Source organism: Cimex lectularius, unplaced genomic scaffold (assembly GCF_000648675.2).
Source record: "Cimex lectularius strain Harlan isolate CLEC.00 unplaced genomic scaffold, Clec_2.1 scaffold69, whole genome shotgun sequence".
Lineage (NCBI taxonomy): Eukaryota > Metazoa > Arthropoda > Insecta > Hemiptera > Cimicidae > Cimex > Cimex lectularius.
Window position 1 is genome coordinate 668,099 of NW_019392630.1, and position 22,070 is coordinate 690,168.

General features: G+C 33.0%; 2 protein-coding genes across 2 annotated transcripts; one reads left to right on the forward strand and one right to left on the reverse strand.

Annotated features, from left to right (window-relative positions):
- Positions 1–1,773: 1,773 nt before the first annotated feature.
- LOC106670385 (triosephosphate isomerase-like) lies at positions 1,774–10,629 on the reverse strand. The gene is made up of 5 exons (XM_014400670.2): positions 10,427–10,629; positions 5,125–5,238; positions 4,911–5,005; positions 2,121–2,339; positions 1,774–2,063 (listed from the first exon to the last, which is right to left on the reverse strand). The coding sequence occupies exons 1-5, from the start codon at positions 10,533–10,535 to the stop codon at positions 1,854–1,856; spliced, it is 747 nt and encodes a 248-aa protein (XP_014256156.1). The 5' UTR covers positions 10,536–10,629; the 3' UTR covers positions 1,774–1,853.
- Positions 10,630–13,609: 2,980 nt separating this feature from the next.
- LOC106670410 (ionotropic receptor 21a) lies at positions 13,610–21,776 on the forward strand. Its single transcript, XM_014400712.2, has 11 exons — positions 13,610–13,788; positions 13,845–13,997; positions 14,282–14,605; positions 14,664–14,881; positions 16,093–16,221; positions 16,278–16,454; positions 16,506–16,747; positions 16,800–16,940; positions 19,235–19,433; positions 19,492–19,696; positions 19,753–21,776. The coding sequence occupies exons 1-11, from the start codon at positions 13,684–13,686 to the stop codon at positions 20,155–20,157; spliced, it is 2,298 nt and encodes a 765-aa protein (XP_014256198.1). The 5' UTR covers positions 13,610–13,683; the 3' UTR covers positions 20,158–21,776.
- Positions 21,777–22,070: the final 294 nt, after the last annotated feature.

Below are 22,070 nucleotides of genomic sequence, written 5' to 3' on the forward strand. Positions count from 1 at the left end.
ACGCTGATTATTACTCGATTCGTCTTCTTTGAAAACGAAATTATTCAAATTTGTTATCACAAAAAAGCAAAAAGACTTTACAAGGGAACGACCAAGTTGTTGTTCCAAGGATTTAGACCAAACTTTTTTTGGTGATTTTACACTCCAAAATATTGGACACGTATAGGCCACTTCTTGTAAATAAGCCCTGGTTTCCGGAAAAAAATTATTAAAGCTTAAATTTTCCGATTTTTAATATTTTTATTTATTTTTGGATTAAATGGCTCCAGTATATCGTTCTGAACGCAATCAATTTTTATTGGAAGTAGCCTGAGTACAAAAATCGACAATGAGGTTCACAAGGCTCTGTGTTAGGTCCCCTTATCTTTTTAGTGTATGTTAAGGACATTTTGTGCACTGAAAATCTTAAAGAGCATTAAATGCCTATGCAGATATTTCTGCTCATTAGTCAGGAAATAGAAGGATATACAAAGGCAGATGCAATGTGACATGAGAATTCTTAGTAAATGGTTTGCTTATAATCGACAATTGCTTAGTAGTAAATCCAAGTTTGTGTACTTTAATGTCCAGAATTTATAAATTCACGTATCACTAGGTCGAGTGTTTTATATATAACTTATTTACACCATGCACCATGTGATGCACAAATTATGACAATGTAACAAAATAACATAAATTCACACTTGCCTAAGCACAGTTAATAAAAGTCGGTTCGAATCCCTCACGTGGCACTAACTTTTTTCATTTCAACCAAAACCTTACATAAAAAGATTAATTGAAAGAAGCAATTTGGTCAATGGACCACTAAATATAATGGAGTTAACAATAAACCTGAAAATGAAATATTGCTTCAATAATAAATCGTTATGGTTTATCGACTAAAAAAAAAAGTTTTTACACATTTAGCTATCCTGCACTATGTACCTTTTCTCTGGAGGCCAGGGGACATTTTTCAAGCACGATTTTTTAAGAAAAGATGCTCTCTCTTTTTCAAACATTTTGCAGGCGAACAATATATGGTCTAACGTTTGACATGTGCCACCATCACTTGTGCATTCTGAACCTTCTATAATGTTAAAATGATGAAGATACACTCTATTCCTTCCATGGCACGAAAGAACTTGGGTTATATGTTAGGTCAACGCTGCTACTTAACATGGATTTGATGGGGAAGAATGTCTTTATGTGCTGTCCCACAGCAGACAATGACCTACTTTGCTCCCATCTCTCCAAACGTCCTCAGTCACCAAGGCTTCCATGTAGGTCCTCGGTGCAATTCTGAAAGTCAACAATTTGGAGTCTTCGGACATTCATTTGGTCAGGTTGTCAGCTCTCTCGTTGCCCTCTTCACCCACATGAGCCTTTACTTTGCCGAATACCGCGTCTATTCCAAGACTGTGTCCGACTGATTTCACGCCGAATGAGCTTGACTAAGGGCATGTGGTTTCTTTGGTTCGCAATAGTGTCCAACACCACCTACGTGTCCTCAGAATTGTCGGACTTTCCACTTCATCCCCTGAAAAAGAACCATCACCACAACCACCTAACCATTCCTAGGCTGAGTGTCGGACGTTGGTGGGTCTGTATATATATATATATATATATGTGTGTGTGTGTGTGTGTGTGTGTGTGTGTATATATATATATAATAANATATATATTTCATAGCTAGGATTCAATGTTATATGACGTGCTAGGTTTATGTGTTATATTATGCCCTTTTAGTAGGACATATTATTAAAATGAAGAAAATAACCCAAATAAACTTCAAAATTAAACTATGTATATTTAATAAGAATATAATCTATGGATAACATATGAAAATATTTGTAATTTTTATTTATAGTGAAATGTTAAGCTTTTGTAGCATTGCAGATAGTGGCGAATTCTGCTGTCAGAGAAGCTCCTCCGACTAGAAAGCCATCGACATCATTGAGCTTGCTCAAGGCTTTGCAGTTGGCTGCATTGACCGATCCTCCATACACTACTCTGACATGGTCGGCGACATTCGACGACACGTTATCTGCGATCCAACTACGAATTAGCTTGTGTGCTTCTTGTGCCTGAAAAATTCATTGAATTAGAGGAAAAACTAAACCTGTTTTGAGCTTTAATCATACCTGGTCAGGTGTGGCAACGATGCCAGTGCCGATCGCCCAGACTGGCTCATAGGCAATGACCACTTTGGTCCAATCTGTCACACCGGAAGCGATCGATTTGAGTTGTTCCTGAACAACCTTAGCTGTTTGATTTGACTGTCTTTGCTCCTTTGTCTCTCCGATGCAGGCTATCACGTGAAGGCCTTCTTTTAAAGCATGGCTAACTTTCTCCGAGATTAACTGTATAAAAATAACAAATTACTATACACCAGTATTTCCCAACATGGGGGCCTACGTCCCACAGGGAGGCAATTTGAGTTTTAAGGGGGCAATTTTGAAAATAACTCATTTTTAATCAACAATTTAGTTGAAAAATCATCAAATATAGTAGCTTCTGTTTGCCATGAAATACTTGAATTTATTTGTCGAACCTCAGGTTATTCGATCCTCAAGCATTTCGTGCTATTTTTCAATATCCTGAAATAATTACTGTCGGTATCTTATTTTCATGGTGTTTTAAATAAGGCATATCCTCATCACTGCAGTAATTTAATGTATTGTTCATTAAAATCTTTGTAAAGTCTCACTTTTTCTTAATTAAGAAAATTTTATTAAAGTGACAAATAAATGATGTGGATATTAAATTGTCAATTATATTAATTTAGTTTTTAAAGGTTCTAATTCTAGAATAATGTCAAATGATTTTTTTTAATCATTGGGTAAATTTAGCATTAATTAATGTGTCGTGTTTAGTGACTGTTAATTGACGAACGTAATTAATTAGAAATCGTGAGATGTGGTCTGGTGTGACGTAGGTTTAGAAAGACATTTTCTTTAACGTGCTTCGATCTTTATTGAGATCATCTTCAGGGCCTGGGATTTTATAAACATTGTTTAAATATATAAATACATGTACAATGTGAAAAAATGAAGTTATACAATAATAGAACTTTTATACTGAATCAAGGTATTTGTACTTGCTCAGTGTTTGTTTTCTGTGTAGATGTGACATTATTGTGTGTCGTGTTGGGAGTGCCCGTGAAATATTGTGTATTGAGTACAAATACCTTTATTGGGTCTAAAATTCTATCATTATATAAATTCATTTTTTCAAAGATAGAAATACATTCTGAGAATCATATTATTTTCTAAGATTATAATTTACATGAGAAAAATGCATTTTATATGATATTTGGTTAAATTTGGAAATTTCTACCAAATCTATATGAGTTTTTTTCTCTTTACAAGAAAATTAGGTTTTATCAGATCTGTGAATTTCACCGAAATATTTGCTATTTTACTACGGAATTTTACTATTTTTTTTATTTCAGCTGGATATTTTTCAACAATCAACCTGTTAAAGTGCAAAAAGTCAACTATTTTCCAATGAAGTATAATTTGGATCTACTAAATGCCCTTTTTAAAAGTACTTTGGACTCGAATTTCAAGTGTTGAGTTCCAACAAACTCTTTAGGATCCATAGGATCCACCAACGACGTTTTTTTTTTTTTTTTTTTTTTTTTTTTACTGGGGCTTCCGACATCTGGGTCATTTCAGCCCCAAACTAAGTCAAGTCAATATTCTTGATTCTTACTGATACGATCTTAATACATTTGATTGCAGGTTCATTATATTGGTGCGCCAAAGGAGTATAACTTATTTTAAAAGCTTACAATTAATTGGTAAAAGTCAATGGCACGAGCGGGATTCAAACCCACGATCTTCGGCTTGATACGCCGCTGCTCTACCACTTGAGCTATCGTGACCTCGATCCACTTGGACACCAACTTCCCATCTTAACCACACCTTTTGAATTTTCCCTCCTTTTTGCCATTTTTCAAATTTCGTGTAATCAATTTGATTCTCGGTGACAAATGAAATGGCCATGGAGAGCTTTAGTGAAGGTATACTTCATTTTAAACTTATTCAATTCACTAGTTTCGTGGTCTGCTTGACCAATTAATATCTAATATTATTATTAATATTATTACATTTAATATTATACCACTGACTTTTTTATCTCAACTGAAAAACTTAATTAATTGTAAGATGGTTAAGCGGACCATGAAACTAATGAATTATTTTAAAAGTTGAAGAAAATCACAAGATGAGTTCAGATCAAATTATTTATTAACTCTCAATATTCGTTTGAACACCCTAGAAGCGGGACAGAGTTTTCGTGGTTTTAAAAATATTTGTTTATGTGTTTTATCAATTTATTGTGATCTTCCCAATAATTTTTAACTTTATTCAGTGAGGATTTTAATATTATAGATTATGTACGTTGGGGTTGAGGAGTGGGGCAGAAGGGATTTGAAAAAGTCTAGTGAGACAGAGCACAAAAAGTTTGGGAAACACTGCTTTATACTTATTACTTATTGGCACACAAACTGGTTAAAACAAACAAATTTTAGTCTTTTAATATAGAACCAATAATCGAAAACAAGGAATATTTCAACAGTATTAAGTTAATCTTAATGTGACAATTATAATCACTAATTTTTTTATAATTCTTTATATGTGATCAGGCTTATAAAATACACTGTGGGTTTATCAATTCACTTATTAGAGTAGAAACCGAGGTTGCCACACAAGATCTGATGGCAAATATGGCATTTTTTTTAATGACATGGGGTTCTTAAAAAGAAATATTTATAATTAAATTTAAATTAAATGGGTCCTAGGACATGCAGGCAAAAAGAATAATGTGACATTGCAAAGAAATATGCTACCAGTAGTCAATACAACTTGTCCCTTCTAACCCTTCTAAAGTATTCGGTTTTTTACTTTCCATTAAGAACAATAACTCACTTCATCAGTCTCGCCAAAAACGTGCCTTCGCTCTGAATGCCCCAGAATGACCCATTTAGTTCCAAAATCAAGAAGCATCGTGGGACTTATTTCACCTATAAATAGATCAAGTCAAAATTTACCAAAGTGCACTTACATCGGATTCCCCATTTAATTCAATCATATGAGATTATTCAGTGCTGTGCTTGGACAAATAATTGGTTGAAACACTTGCCTGTAAAAGCTCCGGTAGACTTCTTGAAACAATTCTGAGCCGCAAGTTGTACATAGGACGGTTTTTGACTCTGCACCATTTGAAGATAAGCAGCTGGTGGAGCCACAACAATGTCTGCAACAAATATACACAATAAAATAGATAAGTATGAAAAGCAATTTGATGAGATGGAAAAAGGCAAAAGGTGAGCAAACTGATTTTAGGATATATCTTATATAATAGGAAAGTTGTTGGACAGTTATAGGATTAAAGGTTTTCCTATGCTAAGTAGCAATAAAGGTTCAGAAACCAATGTCTACAGAACAACATAAGGCCTCCTTCAGAAGCGGTAGGTGATTCTCAACTAGTAAAATGCCAAGTGAAGACATTCCTTGGTTGGTTTCCACAAGGCAACTTGTAAAATCAACTTCTTTCCCCAAGGAAAGGTCAGTACAATGTTAGAACACGAAGAAGCAGAAGCACTTGCTGTTCAACATCTGGTGACTAAGTGATATTCCTCACACTTTATGCCTCATATCATTGGTCTAAAAAGTATTTCTTCAATGAATTGTTCCAAATTTAAATTTTGAACTGAAAACTAAATGTCCAGTTGTTTCTTTTGAGTAGATGCCAGTCAGGATGAGATTGTGAGCAGCACTCGTGCCTGCTGGTCAGCTGCTGCAGCGCTACTCCTTACACTATTCAACTAGCCGAACCCCATCTGAAATAAGCCTAAGTCTAAATCAAATAAAATACCCATGAAATCAGCTAAAAATTAAGAGAAAATGAAAGAGTACAAAATTTTCCTTCTTGATATACCAATGTTTCCAAAACCAGACAAAGAAACGATCTGGACTATACTGCAGTAAATATAAAAATGATAAATAGAAAAAAAATAGACGATAAGAGTAAAATAAATGTAGCTTGGTCATTTCCGATCATTTTGCACATACTCAATACTGAAGAAGATGAATAGCTGAAACAATGACAGAACAAACCATAGGATAAGGCCAAAATGATTGTTAACTACCAAACTCCGTTTATTTTATCACCCTGTCCTATTTCTCAATTTTAGAGGTACTGGAATAATAAAGTACTGAGCAGCACAATGGACAAAAGTTCAAGTGCTAAAGGGAGAAATCCTTATGACTCCAGATGGTAAGAAAAAAGTACTGGGAGATATCAAAATGTACGATCTTCAAGAGAATCTGTAGGCAAGGTACTTACGATAAATCTAAATGGTTTCATTTCAGGAATTTGTAAAAATTTCTTTCCCAATCCACACGAGATCAGTCGTGAAATTAAAACTGAATCGTCAAAATATTCTGTTATTATTCATTAATTCTTTATTTTCTTGGTTTGAAATTATCTAAATTGTGTCTTCAATGTCGGGGACTAAGTGATACTGGGTAAAGTAATCTTTTAAGGGCTAGTCAGTTTAGGGTTGCCGGTTGCCTCCGTCGACTCCCCCCCCCCAGTGACAGAAACCCTGACTATAATTGATAATTTTTTTAAAATTTATTTTACTTTGAAACTATAACTTTAAAAAGTTTAAATAATTTATATAATCGACAAAATATTTATAATCAAATTTAAAGATTTTTCAGCCGGCCATATTCCTCCTTCTAAAATGATTTTTTGTGATAGGGTTGCTTGTCCTCTTTCATACATTTTGCAAACATAGATTACATGTAATCTACCTAGGACTCAGATCAAGGAATCTCCAGTGAGTTTAGAGGAGGTGTCGATGATAACTAGACACCGTCCCCTCCTCGATAAAGCTAAGATGTTAAGATTAAAAGCATTAATTGCTAGAGATCTGGGTTCTGTTCTTTCCAGGCCTGGGGCTGCCACTCGCTGGGATTTGCAGGGGACTGCGCTCTGACAGGGCTAGGCCACCACCGACTTGTGTAGACTTAAAGCTTAGTGACCAATAAGTTGCAGCCATTTAAAAAAAAAAAAAAAAAAAAAAAAAAAAAAAAATTGTACGAAATAGAATTATGGAAATACTTTGCTTTTTTTCTTCAAATTTTACTTGCTAATTTTCTTTCTTTTAACATAACAGAAGAGGATTTAATAATAATATAAGCTAGTATAACATGAAAGGGCATTGGTGACAGCAATTATTAGAATGCTCACATGGCGATTCATCACTGTTTGAATCTCAAAAACAATAAATAAATAAATAAAATAAAAAATAAAATTATCTAAATTTTTTGCTTAGAGGGAACGTAAAAATAGAAAATTAATGACCATTTAAATTGTTAGAAATGCATAACATAGTACATCAACATGTTATTTTGTTTACAAAAACCTATTCAACTAAAAACAAATTAAATTTATTTAAAAAGTGTCATTTATGTAAATATATGTACTTATGTGTAGTCATATTCATTTAAAATAAACCTATTGAGTATTGCTTTTCTTATTTTACTGACAAACTTAGCTTTTGCCGAAATAATTAAGCGAAACAGTTAATATCAAAGGAGTGCCTAACGGTTGAAATTGAGAATTGACAAAATTATAATTTGGTTCTTGTAATGAAAGTTTTGACCGTTTATTGATTTTAATCAAATTACATAATAGATAATGTTCATCAAATTTGATAATACTTTATCAGTTTTATTTTTGTATATGAGAGTAATCAATTTGTGAAATAAAATTATTCTTTTAAATATTTGACCATTTAATTCAATCCAAAGCAGTACTGCTATTTATGAGATTTCAATTGTTCACTGTAACTTATGATCGTTAATTGTCTTTTGCTTTTTACATAACATTAAAAAGATAAATTTTCCAATAATAAATCTGAAAAAAAAAGATATCTCCTTTATTAATAACTTTTTGGGTTTTCTGAAATGGGGTATTCTTTTTTTATGTAGTTACTTTATATAATACATGTTTTATGCAAGTTAAATCATGGGATTGACTGTATTTATTAGCATGAATGCAGTGTGATGGTAGATGGTGGAATATATATACCTTGTTCTCCATCTACCTGAGTGTATGTAGGAAAGAATGCATTTATTGTTGTAGTTGTAATTAAAAATTGTGTTGTGGTCTGAAATTGTACAGCTATCGATAGCCTGGAGACTAGGTTAGATAAGATTTTTGATGTGGCTTAAATATTTTGTGCTCATCATAATATTCATCAGATTACTGTGCTCCTCCTCGTAACAAACTAAATTCAAGCATATTCAGGCTTTTATTACAAGCCTTTATAGACTTGATATTGGTTCTTCAGTTAAATATGATGGGTTCAGCATTTATTTTCTTGGCAATACGAACTTTTCCCTAATTAGACCGTTGCAACACAACTGCATTTCCCTCTTCTTCTGACACAACCTGCACACTATTTTTGTCAGTTCCAATATTTTAAAATAGCAAATGAATCAGCAACGTCCAATTGACAGATCAGCGATGATCCTGATTTTTGTCTGACTTTGCTTCAACAGGCCTATAGTAGTAAGTTATGGCACGTCAGAAATGGCTTAGGTCTGGCCTTAGAGTAGCGAAAATTCCGAAAAATTTTATACAAAAAAGAACATCATATATTTTGGTAAGTTTACATTATCATTAACTATTTATAAGTTTATTATTTTCTAGCATAAATTAATTATATAGAATAATTTATTCTTTGTACATAAATATAGTATATTTTATGTATATTACATTTATAGCTATTTAAGGGATATGGAAATTAAGATTTCAAATAAAACAAAAGGAAAATAAACAAAACAATTGAAAAAAACAAATTGACAAAAAAAGAAACTATCCTATTCTAGAATTTAAGTATCTTTCTTTCAGCTTCGTAGTTAGTTAAGCCTCACTGGATTGGTCTGTCAGACACAATTAGGCTCATTCTATCTCTAGTATGTCTGTATGAAGACCAACTACAGGTTCATCACCCCTCAGACTCACTAGCACATTAGTATCGCTATTTAGGAGGACCTTTTCGAATTCTCAACTTTAGTCGGCCTAGTAGGTTGTCACAGATATATGCAGGTAACATCAAAATCAACCAAGTTGTCACAGATATATGCAGGTAACATCAAAATCAACCAAACTACAGGTGCATCACCCCGCAAACACCCAAAAGAAAATCTCATCAAAAACATGTTAGTGGTATGGTTGGCTCCAATCAACTATTTAGGTCTGTTAGGACTTCTTGCCAACTTTAGTTGACCTATTAGGTTGGTCAGGGTTAGAAGCAGGGAGCATCAAAACCAACCAAACTACCGGTTCGTCATTACAAGAGGAAACCTAACTTGTAGTTTGGATGTTTTCAAAACAGTTTTCGTTGTTCATTTCGGTCTGCATTTTTTCGCTGCGTTGATCTGTCAGTCGTGTTTCAGCATTTTGCAGTCTTTAGTGTCTGACAGACCAACCCACCAAAGATAGGAAGACTAAAATGTTTAGTAACAACCAAATTATAAATTAAGATTATTATTTTTAAATTGTAGTGGATACCAGGAACTGGAGGAGTTCCTCCTGAACTCTTAGCTCTATACGGTTTATTGTACACTTTCCTAACTCCATTTTTGGGAACCTGCAACACGTATGTGAATTGAGACCCTGTGTTGACCATTGAAGAAACTCATTTTCGAAGGGATTTGGGACCAAATTCAGAGTCGCTGAGATCCAATCCACCACTTGACCTTTTATTGATGAGTGCCGTGTCAATTATCATTGCAGCCACTGGTCCTCATACGCGATAGAAAAAAAGTCCAAAGGTGACAGTGGGAATTGAACTTACAACCATGGGATCTACAAGCACAGAATCTAACACCTTAACCACTCAGCTATCACAGTCCCCCTAATAATTGGTTAATTAATATAAAAAATAATTCTTCCTTGCATACTTATTAGAAATAGTATAACATTATTTATAAGAATAATAAATTAAAAGGACCTAAAAACCTCATTCTCGCTTCTGATTTTGTAATAGTGTCACTACTACACCAAGAAAAAACAATTTAAGAAACAAATGCATATTAAGGTCTTAAATGAGAAATCTAACTCCTAATAAGTATTGAATAAAAAAATTATATTTGTTTTTCCTAATTTTGCCACTTAGCATTGGATTGAAGTTAATATTGAAACATCATTTAAGGCATGTTCCTTGAAAGAAAACTTTTTTGACAAAAATAAATACATTCTTTTAATAAAAATCTGCTAATTATAATATTGTAAAGGCAATGGGTTATTTCTGAAGTGTTTTTGCTAAAAACCCGAATCCCAAAAAATAATCTTTAAAATGAAATAATCAACATTCAAAATTACAGACAATTTATTTTTAATTAAAAAATAAAAAATCAAATACCAGCGTTTTCGCCGTCCACATTATTTTTTAAATTGGTCAGAATCTCTTCTACGTTCTTTTTGAGCGTGTTCATCTTCCAATTCCCGGCGCAAAAGTATTTCCTGGTCATTTTGAACGGCAAGGCTGAACGAGACTAGAACAAGTTCAACAGAAGTTTGATCAATGGGCACTGCCACCGGACAACCACTTGACATTTGTTCCTGATTTTTGAGGTTTCGGGCGTTTTTCTTCCGTTGATAATTAGCGCTAGGATGGAACATCGATGTTCGATGGTGAAAACATCGAAATTCAATGCACTATCAACATTGAACAATGCTCTTCTCTAATTTTTTTTAAATTAAATTTTACATTTTGGAAAATCAGGTCCAGCAAAACATTTTTTGTTTGACGGAAAGTAATACTTTATTCGTTAATGAGTCAGTACAAGTACATAGTTTACAACAAACATTTTAAAGTAGCCAATAAAGTTACAACTTAAAAGGAACACATTATATAGTGAATACAATATATAAGTATCATCAATAGTTTAATAACAACATATAAACGTACATAAACATAAGAATTCTTGATTACTGAGTTGCAGGAGAACATAAGATGTTTAGCTTTGATTATATAAGCTTTGATTAAATAATTCTATGTAGAGAGAGAGAGAGAGAGAGAGAGAGAGAGAGAGAGAGAGAGAGAGAGAGAGAGAGAGAGAGAGAGAGAGAGAGAGAGAGAGAGAGAGAGAGAGAGAGAGAGAGAGAGAGAGAGAGAGAGAGAGAGAGAGAGAGAGAGAGAGAGAGAGAGAGAGAGAGAGAGAGAGAGAGAGAGAGAGAGAGAGAGAGAGAGAGAGAGAGAGAGAGAGAGAGAGAGAGAGAGAGAGAGAGAGAGAGAGAGAGAGAGAGAGAGAGAGAGAGAGAGAGAGAGAGAGAGAGAGAGAGAGAGAGAGAGAGAGAGAGAGAGAGAGAGAGAGAGAGAGAGAGAGAGAGAGAGAGAGAGAGAGAGAGAGAGAGAGAGAGAGAGAGAGAGAGAGAGAGAGAGAGAGAGAGAGAGAGAGAGAGAGAGAGAGAGAGAGAGAGAGAGAGAGAGAGAGAGAGAGAGAGANGACAGAGAGACAGAGAGACAGAGAGACAGAGAGAGAGAGAGAGAGAGAGAGAGAGAGAGAGAGAGAGAGAGAGAGAGAGAGAGAGAGAGAGAGAGAGAGAGTGAGAGAGAAAGAGATAAAAAAGGAAGAAAACAAAAATAAAACCAAAAAAAGATAAAATTTGGGAGATATTCTTATCCATACAATAATATAATAATAGTTAAACTGAAGAGATCAGACTTCTTTTTCTCTCTTCTTCCTTTCTCGATTTTCCTCCTTTTTTTAAATTAAAAGTACATCAGACTTTATAAATTTATTATGAAAGTCCTCAACTGTAGAAATAGAAAATAGAAATATATTTATTAAAAAACTTTTTCACAATAGGGCTTGGCTCCTTTACAGTGACTAGACAAATATAAAAAAGTTAAATAAAAAAAATTTTAAAAATAGTTTACAAGGCAAAATAATTATTAAACAAAATTTGTATGAATATAAGTAATTTAACATATTATATGTTATATTATAATAATATGAATGAAGGAGAGAATCAGGTGTAAAAGAAAAAGAGGATAGCATCAAGATCATGTAGAGTTAGTTTGACCAAATCAAGGATTGTTTCCAAAAAGATTGAAAGCTTCACGCCAGAAAGCCTGACTTAATATGCCACGGAAGGGAATTCCATGGCTGCACCCTAGCAACTCTAAATGAATCATTCATAGATTTGGATATATGATACAAGCTTTTTATAGTATTTAAACTAGTAGGAATTAAAATTGAATATAATGAATAAGTGTGATGAGCAGAGCTTATTTTTTGTCCCAAATAAGTTGAAGTTGAGTGAATATCCTGAGGTCTAGCAAAAATTTAAAAAAAAAAAAAAAACAGGTTGAAATTATATATATTTTTTAAAAGGAACTGTGATACTTTAAGGGTTGTTTCTTAGATCATACATTCGATTATTTTGGCAAATATTGCAAATTTAAAAGCTAAAAACAAAAGACAATTACTAAATATTAAGTAGGCGGTGTGCTATTTTAAATTGTACAGTCCACAGAAGAAATCTGAAAAATATAAAACAAAAGAAGTTTCTCCGAAGTATACATCAATAATAATAAAGGTGCTTATTGTCAACTGTTATTTACAAATTCAATTCATTCTATTTATCATTTATTATTATTTATCATTCTATTTATTTACATCTATTCATTATTTACAATCTTGAAAAAAAAATATATTGCTTTATATCACACAACAATGGCTAACATGGTCTATTAAGTTGGCCCTAAAATGACAGAAATTGTAACAATATAAGGAAAATATAAAGAAACAAAAGAAAAACAAATATGATTATAATTGGTATAATTATAATATTATAATTAATTATAATACTGTTATTAATAATTTGCAAAGTTAACAAATATGAACATCTACTTGCAGTATTGGAACTTACAGTTTCTGAATTTGATAAAATAAGTTAAGTAAAATAAGAAAAGTTTAGAATTAAAAAAAAGCAAACATAAGTTTCAGCTTTGTAAGTTTATGTTCATATTTACCAATCTTGTGACTTATTAATAATAGTTTCAAAGCATGAAGGGGATTTACTCCTTGAAATTTTAATGAAGGAACAGTGTTTTCTTTTCTTTCAAATTGGCCTTATCCCTGATTTTGTAATGTAAAATTGTAATATTAAAAGCTGATATCAGTTACATTAAGATAATTGATATTTCTGCAAAAAGTAAACCCCTCAGTAATCATAGACCATGAAAATATCTTTAACCAATAAGAATTACTATTTGTATTAGTTTCAAAATAATTTTATTATATTATTTTATTAAGTTTACTATGCTTTTGTGTTTAAAATTTTAAGCAGTATTCTTAAAAAGAGTAAAATCGCTTATTTTTCAATAGTTACTCTGGGGGGGGGGAATAAAAAATCATTGCACCGGTTTGCATAATTGGTCAAATCGGAGATATACAATGAAAGTTAATATTAGAAAATAATGTGGAAGTGCTCAATTGTTCTATCTAATTTTGCTATTCAATTACATTTGGGGCAAAAAAGAAAACCCAATTTTTTTATGGGATTACGTTTTAAAATTAATGTGGTAATCATGGCAGTTGACATTTGTCAGGTCAATAAAAATGAAATTGCTACTTCTTGGACAGATATTACTGGAACATTGGTACAACAATGTCCATTTGTCTAATTTTACTGTTTTTTCAGTTATACATTCAAATTAAAGGTGCAGATGTGAATGCTGACATAAAAGGATACGACCTTCTTTATGAAAAATATGTGGGTCATTATGTTTTAAATTTTAAATTATTGTTTTAAGAAAAATTTTATTTTAGGAGTTGTTAGAGGCAGAGACTGATAAGTGTATGGCAACTGATGGAACTCCTTACATAACATCTTTGTTTAATGAAATATGCAAATTATATTTAACAAATCAAGTACCCGTACTTTTATATGATAATGACTATTCAGTCAACTTAAAATTTCAAGTAAGTTTTAAAAAATTATAATTAGAATTGGACATTTTCTTGTCAGGAGAAGTAATAGGATACATTGAAAATACTGAAATGTGATTTTTTCTCATTATTTATTACATTTCAATATACAGTTCAACAACGGACAATAAGAATTTTTATTTAAAGAAAATAAACAATTATTTGGTTTGTGTGTCACATTTTTTTAATGTTTGTATTATGGCTGATTATCTAAACTGATACTTCATTTTAATAAAAACAAACACTATTAATTGAAAGTTTGTTGTTGATTTTTGAAGAGGATATTAAATCGATTTCTGAAGATCTACCCTAAAAGTTTAAGACATGGTTTAATCAACGTGACAAAGGCTGTTCCACAAGTTCCAAATGGTATTCTGGATCCAGGACAAAACGAGCAGCTAGCTTTTATCATATTCAGTAAAGAAATCGAAATAGGTGCACTCGCGATAGTCGACAAAGTCGAGATAGTAACGAAAACCATCTTTATTCCAAAATCATCTTTATACCAAATAAAAGAGTTCCTTACGAGGGATATCGCTCGCAAGTTCCATAACATTTTGGTGCTCGTCGATCCGACTTTAAAAATAGACATTTACTTTCAGGTAAAGACTGGAAATACCAGTTTGTGGAAAGTAGATAATTTTTGTTTTCTTCTAACAGAAAAAAGGTCAAGTGCATAAAGAGTGCGACATAAATATGTACACTCACCAACTTGCTTCAGACTCTCTTGGCGGAAGCAAGGCGATTATTCTTACATCTTGGAGGAGAAATAATTTTACAAGGAATGTCAATTTATTCCCAGATAAATTCAAAACAGGGTTCAACGGTATGCACATGGTGGTATCAACTTCTGAAAATGCACCTTTTGTATTTAAATCGTAAGTAATTATTTTTTAACTGTATAGAATAATTATTGAAATATATATTAAAGTATAGAGTTATGGGGCTTATAGCTTGTTTATCTGTAATTATTTTGATCTGACCAAACCAGCAAGAATACAGTAAAAGTAATTTGGTCATTATCAATCATTTTGGTTTGCCTATTCAACCAAAATTATTGATAATGACTAAATTACTTTTAATATATCCTCCCTGGTTTGGTCTATCAAACATATTATGGCATTTTGTCATCGAGACCCTACCGAGATCCAGACTATTCATGAGTAGAAAAGTGGTCGAGAAACCTCTAACACTTTGAACACAAGTAAGGTGCATCAAAACCAACCAAACTACAAGCACCCCACGGACCCCATAAGAAAATCTCATCAAAAACACATTAGCCGGCTCCAATCATCAGCTATTTAAATCTGTCAGGAGATTTTTGATTCCTTACCAACTTTAGTCAACCTAGTAGGTTGGTCATGATTGTAAGCATGGAGAATCGCAACTAACCAAACTACAAGATCATCACCACAAGAGTGGACCTAACCTGTACTTTGATCATTTTCGATAATTTTGGTCTACATATTTTTGCCATATTGTCTGTCAGACATATTATGACGTTTCACCATCTTCAGTGTGCATCTTCACCCAGGAAGGATAGGCAGACCAAAATAATTAATAATGTACAAATTACTTTTACTACATCCTCACTTGGTTGGTCTGTTAGCTATTTTATGGCATATCTTCACCAAGGGCAGACCAAAATGATCAGTAGTGACCATATACAGGTTTTCTTCGGTATGAGAAATTTCACAGTAGAGTAAAAGTACTTTCTTCACTTTTTTTGGCTTCTTGTTTTTCTTTTTATGAATGGTTAGGTTTTTCTTATTTTAGGCCTTTTTTTAAAGGTGTTTAAAGATATTTCCAAATGTATGAAATTCCAGCATCCTGTGCCATTTTCAAGTGCATAGTTTATTTCTACTTTAAAATTTCTTTAACCATCTTTCAAAAAGGCCTAAAAATAAGAATGCTTAGACCAATGATAAACATATTACTGTCAAGAATGTCCAATATCACAAAAATTTTTCGTCCAATCTTAGTAATATAATCATTATCATTTGGATTAAAATTTAAAACTAATTATTAGTACTTATATGTCAGGAATAACTGTATTTGTACAACGTTTTCTGTCTTTCATTGTTTGTAGAAAAGGCCATGATTCTGGAGAAGGGTACACCTTAAACAAATGGGATGGGTTAGAAGTCAGGATTATGAATTTAATAAGTCAAATGCTGAATTTTAGTGTGGAATACAAGGAGCCGGATAGTGACCCAAAGTAAAATTGTAAACTTGTAGAGTGGAATTGTAGTTAATTATTTTTTTAACTTTCAGATATGCCAATTTATCATGGACTGAAAACTCTCTTAGGCAACTTGCATTGAAACAAGTTGATTACGCTATTGGAGGAATTTATTTAACAGCAGAAAGATACAAATTATTCACATTTACGCATCCATACTCCCAAGATTGTGCATCTTTCATCTCACTCGCATCGACAGCTTTGCCAAAGTGAGGTGTTTTAAAATGAAAATGTCTGTTTAAAAATAAAGTTCTTGCCAGGTATCGGGCGATCATGGGTCCCTTCCTCTGGGACGTCTGGCTGGCTTTAACTACCGTTTATTTACTTGCAATTTTCCCCATCGCCTTCTCAGTCTGGCACACGGTGAAACCTTTGATCGAAGACATTTCCGAGTTGGAAAATATGTTTTGGTACGTTTTCGGAACGTTTACAAATTGCTTTACTTTCACGGGACAAAATTCATGGACCCATGCTTCAAAAACCGCAACAAGGATATTCATAGGTAAATACTTCCTGTCAATTTGTCAAAAAATTTTTAATTTTTACCATTTTAGGTTCATACTGGGCTTTTACAATTATTATCACAGCTTGTTACACAGGATCTATCATCGCGTTTATCACTTTGCCTGTATTCCCAGAGGTGATAGACTCATCAAAACAACTAGTTGAAGAAGAGTATAAAATAAGTACATTAGGTAAAGATTTTTTGACTTGTCAAAATTTAATAAAATATTTCCAGAATCTTCAATATATGTTACGCTAAAAAATCACTGAGCTGCTGAAAAGCATGTGTATTATTACTATAAATACTACGTCGGTATTTTATATTTGGGGATAAATTAATTTTGATTATGTTGTTTATGTGCCAAAATTTTAGAAGGTGTAGGTTTAATTGAAAATATAATTTATATTTCTGTGATGTCCTGGCATCATTTACTAGTCAGGCAGAATTTACCTTTTCTTTATTTACTTCTTTTATGATATTAATCAAGTCTCTATGGCAAGACTTCAATAAATCTTCTGTTTTTTTTTAGTACTACATCTTCTGAAAAGTTAGACTAAAAAAAGCGATAAAGACTTGATAGTAGAAAGAAGGAAGAAAATACATAATAATGTTCATACATAATACTTCAATAACATCAGTGAGCCAGACGAGATCAGATAAAAAACAAAACAGAACTACCTATTCTCTTAATAATAGTCTTTTAGTTTAATAATAGAGAGTCTTTATAAAGTCTCTTCAAAAAGACCTAATTAGCATAAAAGAAGAAAATAAAGAAACAATAAATGTTGCATGATTTAGCAGTTCCATAAAGATCTTTTAGGTCGGTGTGGAAGAAAGGGATCATGATCATGAAAAAAAGGAAAAATGATTTTAGAGGAAAGATACCAGAACATTGCAAAACTAAGAATTGTATTTTCAATTAAACCTACATTGGAAATGTTGATGTAAAAAAAAAAATTTAGTACATAATGGAAATAAAAAGAAAAATAAGACATAATTACTAGACTTCGATAACATCAGTGAGGGTACATGACAAAAAAGATGATTATCAGTATTTAAATAGATACCTGAGTAAAAACATAAAAGAAGAAATATTGTCTGATAGCAGAAAAGATACTGCTTTTTCAAGGACTTCTGTGTGTATCCGTCAGGCTTGGGCTTTTCTTCTCCCAGTAGTAGGAATCTCATCCAACATACGACATGGGATGCTGTCTCTTCTTCTCCCTGGTAATATCTGCACAGGCTTGATTCTGCCACTCCAAGTCTATACATCTTGAGAGTCTTTTGTGTCCAGTTAGCAGTCCAACTATTATTCTAGTCCTAACACATACTAAGTATAGAAGTTCTGCTCTTAGTCTCTGCGATGATTCGTTGATGAACTTTTTCACATGCCTCTGTTCTGGGCTTCATTCCCATTGAATGGAGGACTTATTTTCAATCCATTGTCTGATAGATCCACATTTTTGGCAATTTAGCATGTCACAAAAGGGTGGATCAATAGGTAATCTGATAAATTCAAGCCCCATTGAACTTTTCTTGGCCAATTTATCAGATTATCAAGTCTCTCTGCCCTGGTACTCAGACAAGGGTAATTTTGTGGTTTTCCCCAATGTCTGACAGGGCCGTAATGCAATTCCAAAGACTCTGGACTTTACTACCGATGCAGTAATCGTGTTCAGTGCTGCCTGGCTGTCTGAGAATATGGTTATGCTTCTGTTAATGTTTAAGCCTTTTTATCTCCTTAGCACAGTGCTCAATAGCCACACTCTTCGCTTGAAAGACTGGCATATTGCCCAAGACTTATATGAATTCTAGTCTTTGGTTGACTTACATAAATACCTGCTGATAAATGACCCTTGCTCGGTTTTTGGCCCATCTGTAACCAGAACAGCATTAAATGAAATCATTTCTCCAGTCTGCTTTATCAGGTTTTAGAAATTTTTTGTCTAATCTGTATTTAGTGGTCATGATGCCAACAGGCATTCCCAGAACCCTGTCTGCCTGAACCTCTCCTCGAAGCTTTAGTTGCTCCTTGTTATGTGAATTGTGAGTACTGAGTAGGCTATTGGAGCCTGTTCCTGCATTAGCTATGAATTGTGGCTCTGGCCAAACCCTGGATAAAGATAGTGGTGGTAGATTGAGAAAGACGTCCAGAGCAGCAGTGGCCATTCTCTTGGACTCAGTGATGCTCTAACATGCTAGTCTCACCGCCCTTAGTTGTAATGTCTTTGTTGCCAGACAAAGAAACAAGACAAAAAAACAATGAACATTATAATTAGGTTGTAACCAATTCTTTATGTCTGGTATTCTCACTGGGTTGATCTGTCAGTCGTGTTTCGGCATATTGCCATTTTCAGTGTCACAGGAGGAAATTTCACAATTAAGATTATGTATAAAAGGAACAAAGGAAGATGAAAAAGAAAAATATATATTAATCTGCATGTTAATAGTTTGTGTTTTGGTTAATTTTCTTGACATGTTTAGAAAAGGATATCTGGTTAGAACTTTTAACTGGTAGTGTTGACCCGGTAGCCCATGAATTGTACAAAGAGCTGGACTTTGTACCAAATCTTATTGAAGGGTTAAGAAACGTAACAAGAAACATCCATTCAGAGCACAAGTCTGCATTTTTCGGCTCGAAATATCTCCTAGAATACACTGTCAGAACAAATTATACTCCTGAGTAAGCTTTGTGCATTTACAGAGCATTTGCAAAAAAACAAGAAAATGTTTGCTTTTAGGGATTCCAATAAAAGGCTACTGTTTCATTTAAACAAAGAGTGTTTCGTCCCACTGTTTTTGGGAATTGCCTTGCCCAAAAAAAGCATGCAAGTGGAAAAAATAAACCTGGCGTTATCAAGACTGCTCCAGTCTGGCTTTATGTTTAAAGTCAGCCGAGAAGTTGAGTGGGCAGTTAGCAAAATGAGCACAGCCAAATTACTTAAAGTATGACTAACATCATCAAATAATTTTTGGTTTCAAAAAAATAAATGTATTTATAGGCGAGTATGTCAAGTTTCCGCATAGCACCTGAAGACCGAGAACTGACTCTAGATGACACCCAAGGCATGTTTCTTCTTCTTGGTGCTGGTTTCGCTATAGCCATAGCAGCCCTGATGGCAGAAATACTGGTATGGTGTGTCAAAGAATTCAAGCAAACAAAATTCGGACAGCCTTCATTGAAAGAACGCTCCTTGGCCAAAATCAAACAGAACTTGGGCGAAATAAAAAGGTGTCTTTTTGATCCTATAGACCAGCTTAAAAGGTCGTTTTACGAATCGAGGGAAAGAAATGTTTCAAGTTTATTTGGTAGCGGTGTCTCGATACCGGAACACCAAAATGAAGCACTCTGGATCATAAACCTAAAACCACCTCAAGAAAAACCAATCAGATTAAGGAGTTTCTAATTATTTTTGAATTAATTAATATTGAAGCATTAATATTGTAATTTTGTATCAAATTAATTACAAAATCAGGGATAATTTGAAAGAAAAGAAAACACTCAGTCCTTTTGTCATGACTTTGAAACTGTTAATGTTAATATTGACAATGTGCATAATATACCCGGTTACCAGAAAAGTTAATTAAGTTAATTTGTTAATTATATTAAGTTAATTTAATTTAATCAAACATTTGATTTGATTTAATTTAATCAAACGTTAATCAATATTTCTATTTGCATAGGAGGAGTAGATGTTTACATCACATCGTACTGAGTGTAATTCTTCAGTTTATTAAGAAAAAGTGTCTTGACATTTCACTGTAAATTATAAAATATTATCTTAACTTCAAAACCCATAATTCGTGTGTGCTTATTGTATGAATTTAAGCTCATGTACACTTATGTATAAATTTGCACTGCATTTGGTGATGAAACAATAAGTACAAACACACTGCTGAAAATTGGTCCAAAAAGTTTGCTTCTGGGAGGAAAAGGATGGATCACGATCTGGTAGATCTGTCTTGCATGACAACAAATTGAGGGAAGCTGTTGAAATTGATCAGGAACTTGGTAGTGTTTAACGGAAGTGATGAAACCATTCACTCTAACTTACATCGACTGGGGAAAATGTGAAACAAATGGGTTTCTCATAGATATGGAATCTGGACAAATGGATTTCTCATAAATTGAACAGTAATAACGTAACAGACTTCCACGACTAAACATTTGCCTTTTATTACAAAAGAAGACTTTTTTGACTGGATTATCATATTTAACAAACAAAAAAAAAACAGATCCTAACACTGGTAGGTTATACCATTGGTGGTCACCAAATTGATGCAAAAAACAAATATTTACCAACAAAAGGTTGTGTTGGTTGAGTTCAGCAGGCATTGTGCACTCCAAACTCCTGCTAGGTCATCACCGCAGAAATCTACACAAGCCAACTACAATGAGTGCCCCTTGGACCAGAAATCACCTGTTCTTGTAAATTCAAAAGGAGTTAATTTTCACCAGGACAACATGAGGTGACAAAGAGATGATAATGAAGCTTGGTTGAGAAGTCTGATCACACTCTACATACTCTCCAGTCCTGGCCCCTTCTAACTTTCGCCTTTTTTTTAAACAATGGTCAATGATATGTACAATTGCAAACACCTGGAAAATGAGCTGAGTTTATTTTTTAGGTCCCTGAACCCCAACTTTTATCAGAAGGGCATACTGAGCTAATAACTCGGGTACAGGTTTACAGGTAGATGCTTATAGACATTATTTCACCCAAATAAAATATCTCTAAACTAATTTTAATTATTCGTAATCAAAAGCTTGACAAAGCTTTTCTTTTCTTTCAAATTGGTTTTATCCCAGAGTTTCTAATGATCTTGCACTACAGTATACATGTTTTGTAGTAGATCATGTTAATATACATGGAATGCAGTGGCTGATTGTTGCTAGCCTCTTGGTATAATTTTTTTTCTGTTGCATCATTCACTACATGTGTAGATAGTTGTTTGTAAAGCCAACTTGTATGATAATTAAATAAAACTATGCAATTAAAACAAAGAACCAAATTAAAAAAAAAAAAAAAAAAAAAGTGTCATGATAATATACATTTGCACATTTGTTTTAAATTTAATTGTACTATTAACAGTTATATAGTCTGTATACTATGATATAATAAAAGTACATAACAAAAAACATTTTGTTTTTATTATTTACCAGAATGAATGTTTTTATTTATAAAAAATAAAAAACCACCTAGGGAAGCCAAATTAAATTCAAGATTACAACAGTGTAAACAATACATTTATTTATAACAAACATGAAAAGTAAAAATTTAGTAAAATAAAAAATTGACAATAGAATCTCAAATTTTAC

Bases quoted from the DNA above. Each gene is read 5' to 3' on its own strand.
- LOC106670385 (XM_014400670.2), bottom strand. From the start codon at position 10,535: ATGACCAGGAAATACTTTTGCGCCGGGAATTGGAAGATGAACACGCTC. The intron at 5,239-10,426 runs GTATTTGATTTT...TATTTGTTGCAG, and splicing joins TGTGGACGGCGAAAACGCTG to ACATTGTTGTGGCTCCACCA. The intron at 5,006-5,124 runs GCAAGTGTTTCA...ATCTATTTATAG, and splicing joins GTCTACCGGAGCTTTTACAG to GTGAAATAAGTCCCACGATG.
- LOC106670410 (XM_014400712.2), top strand. From the start codon at position 13,684: ATGTCCATTTGTCTAATTTTACTGTTTTTTCAGTTATACATTCAAATT. The intron at 13,998-14,281 runs GTAAGTTTTAAA...TGATTTTTGAAG, and splicing joins CAGTCAACTTAAAATTTCAA to AGGATATTAAATCGATTTCT. The intron at 19,434-19,491 runs GTAAGCTTTGTG...GTTTGCTTTTAG, and splicing joins AGAACAAATTATACTCCTGA to GGATTCCAATAAAAGGCTAC.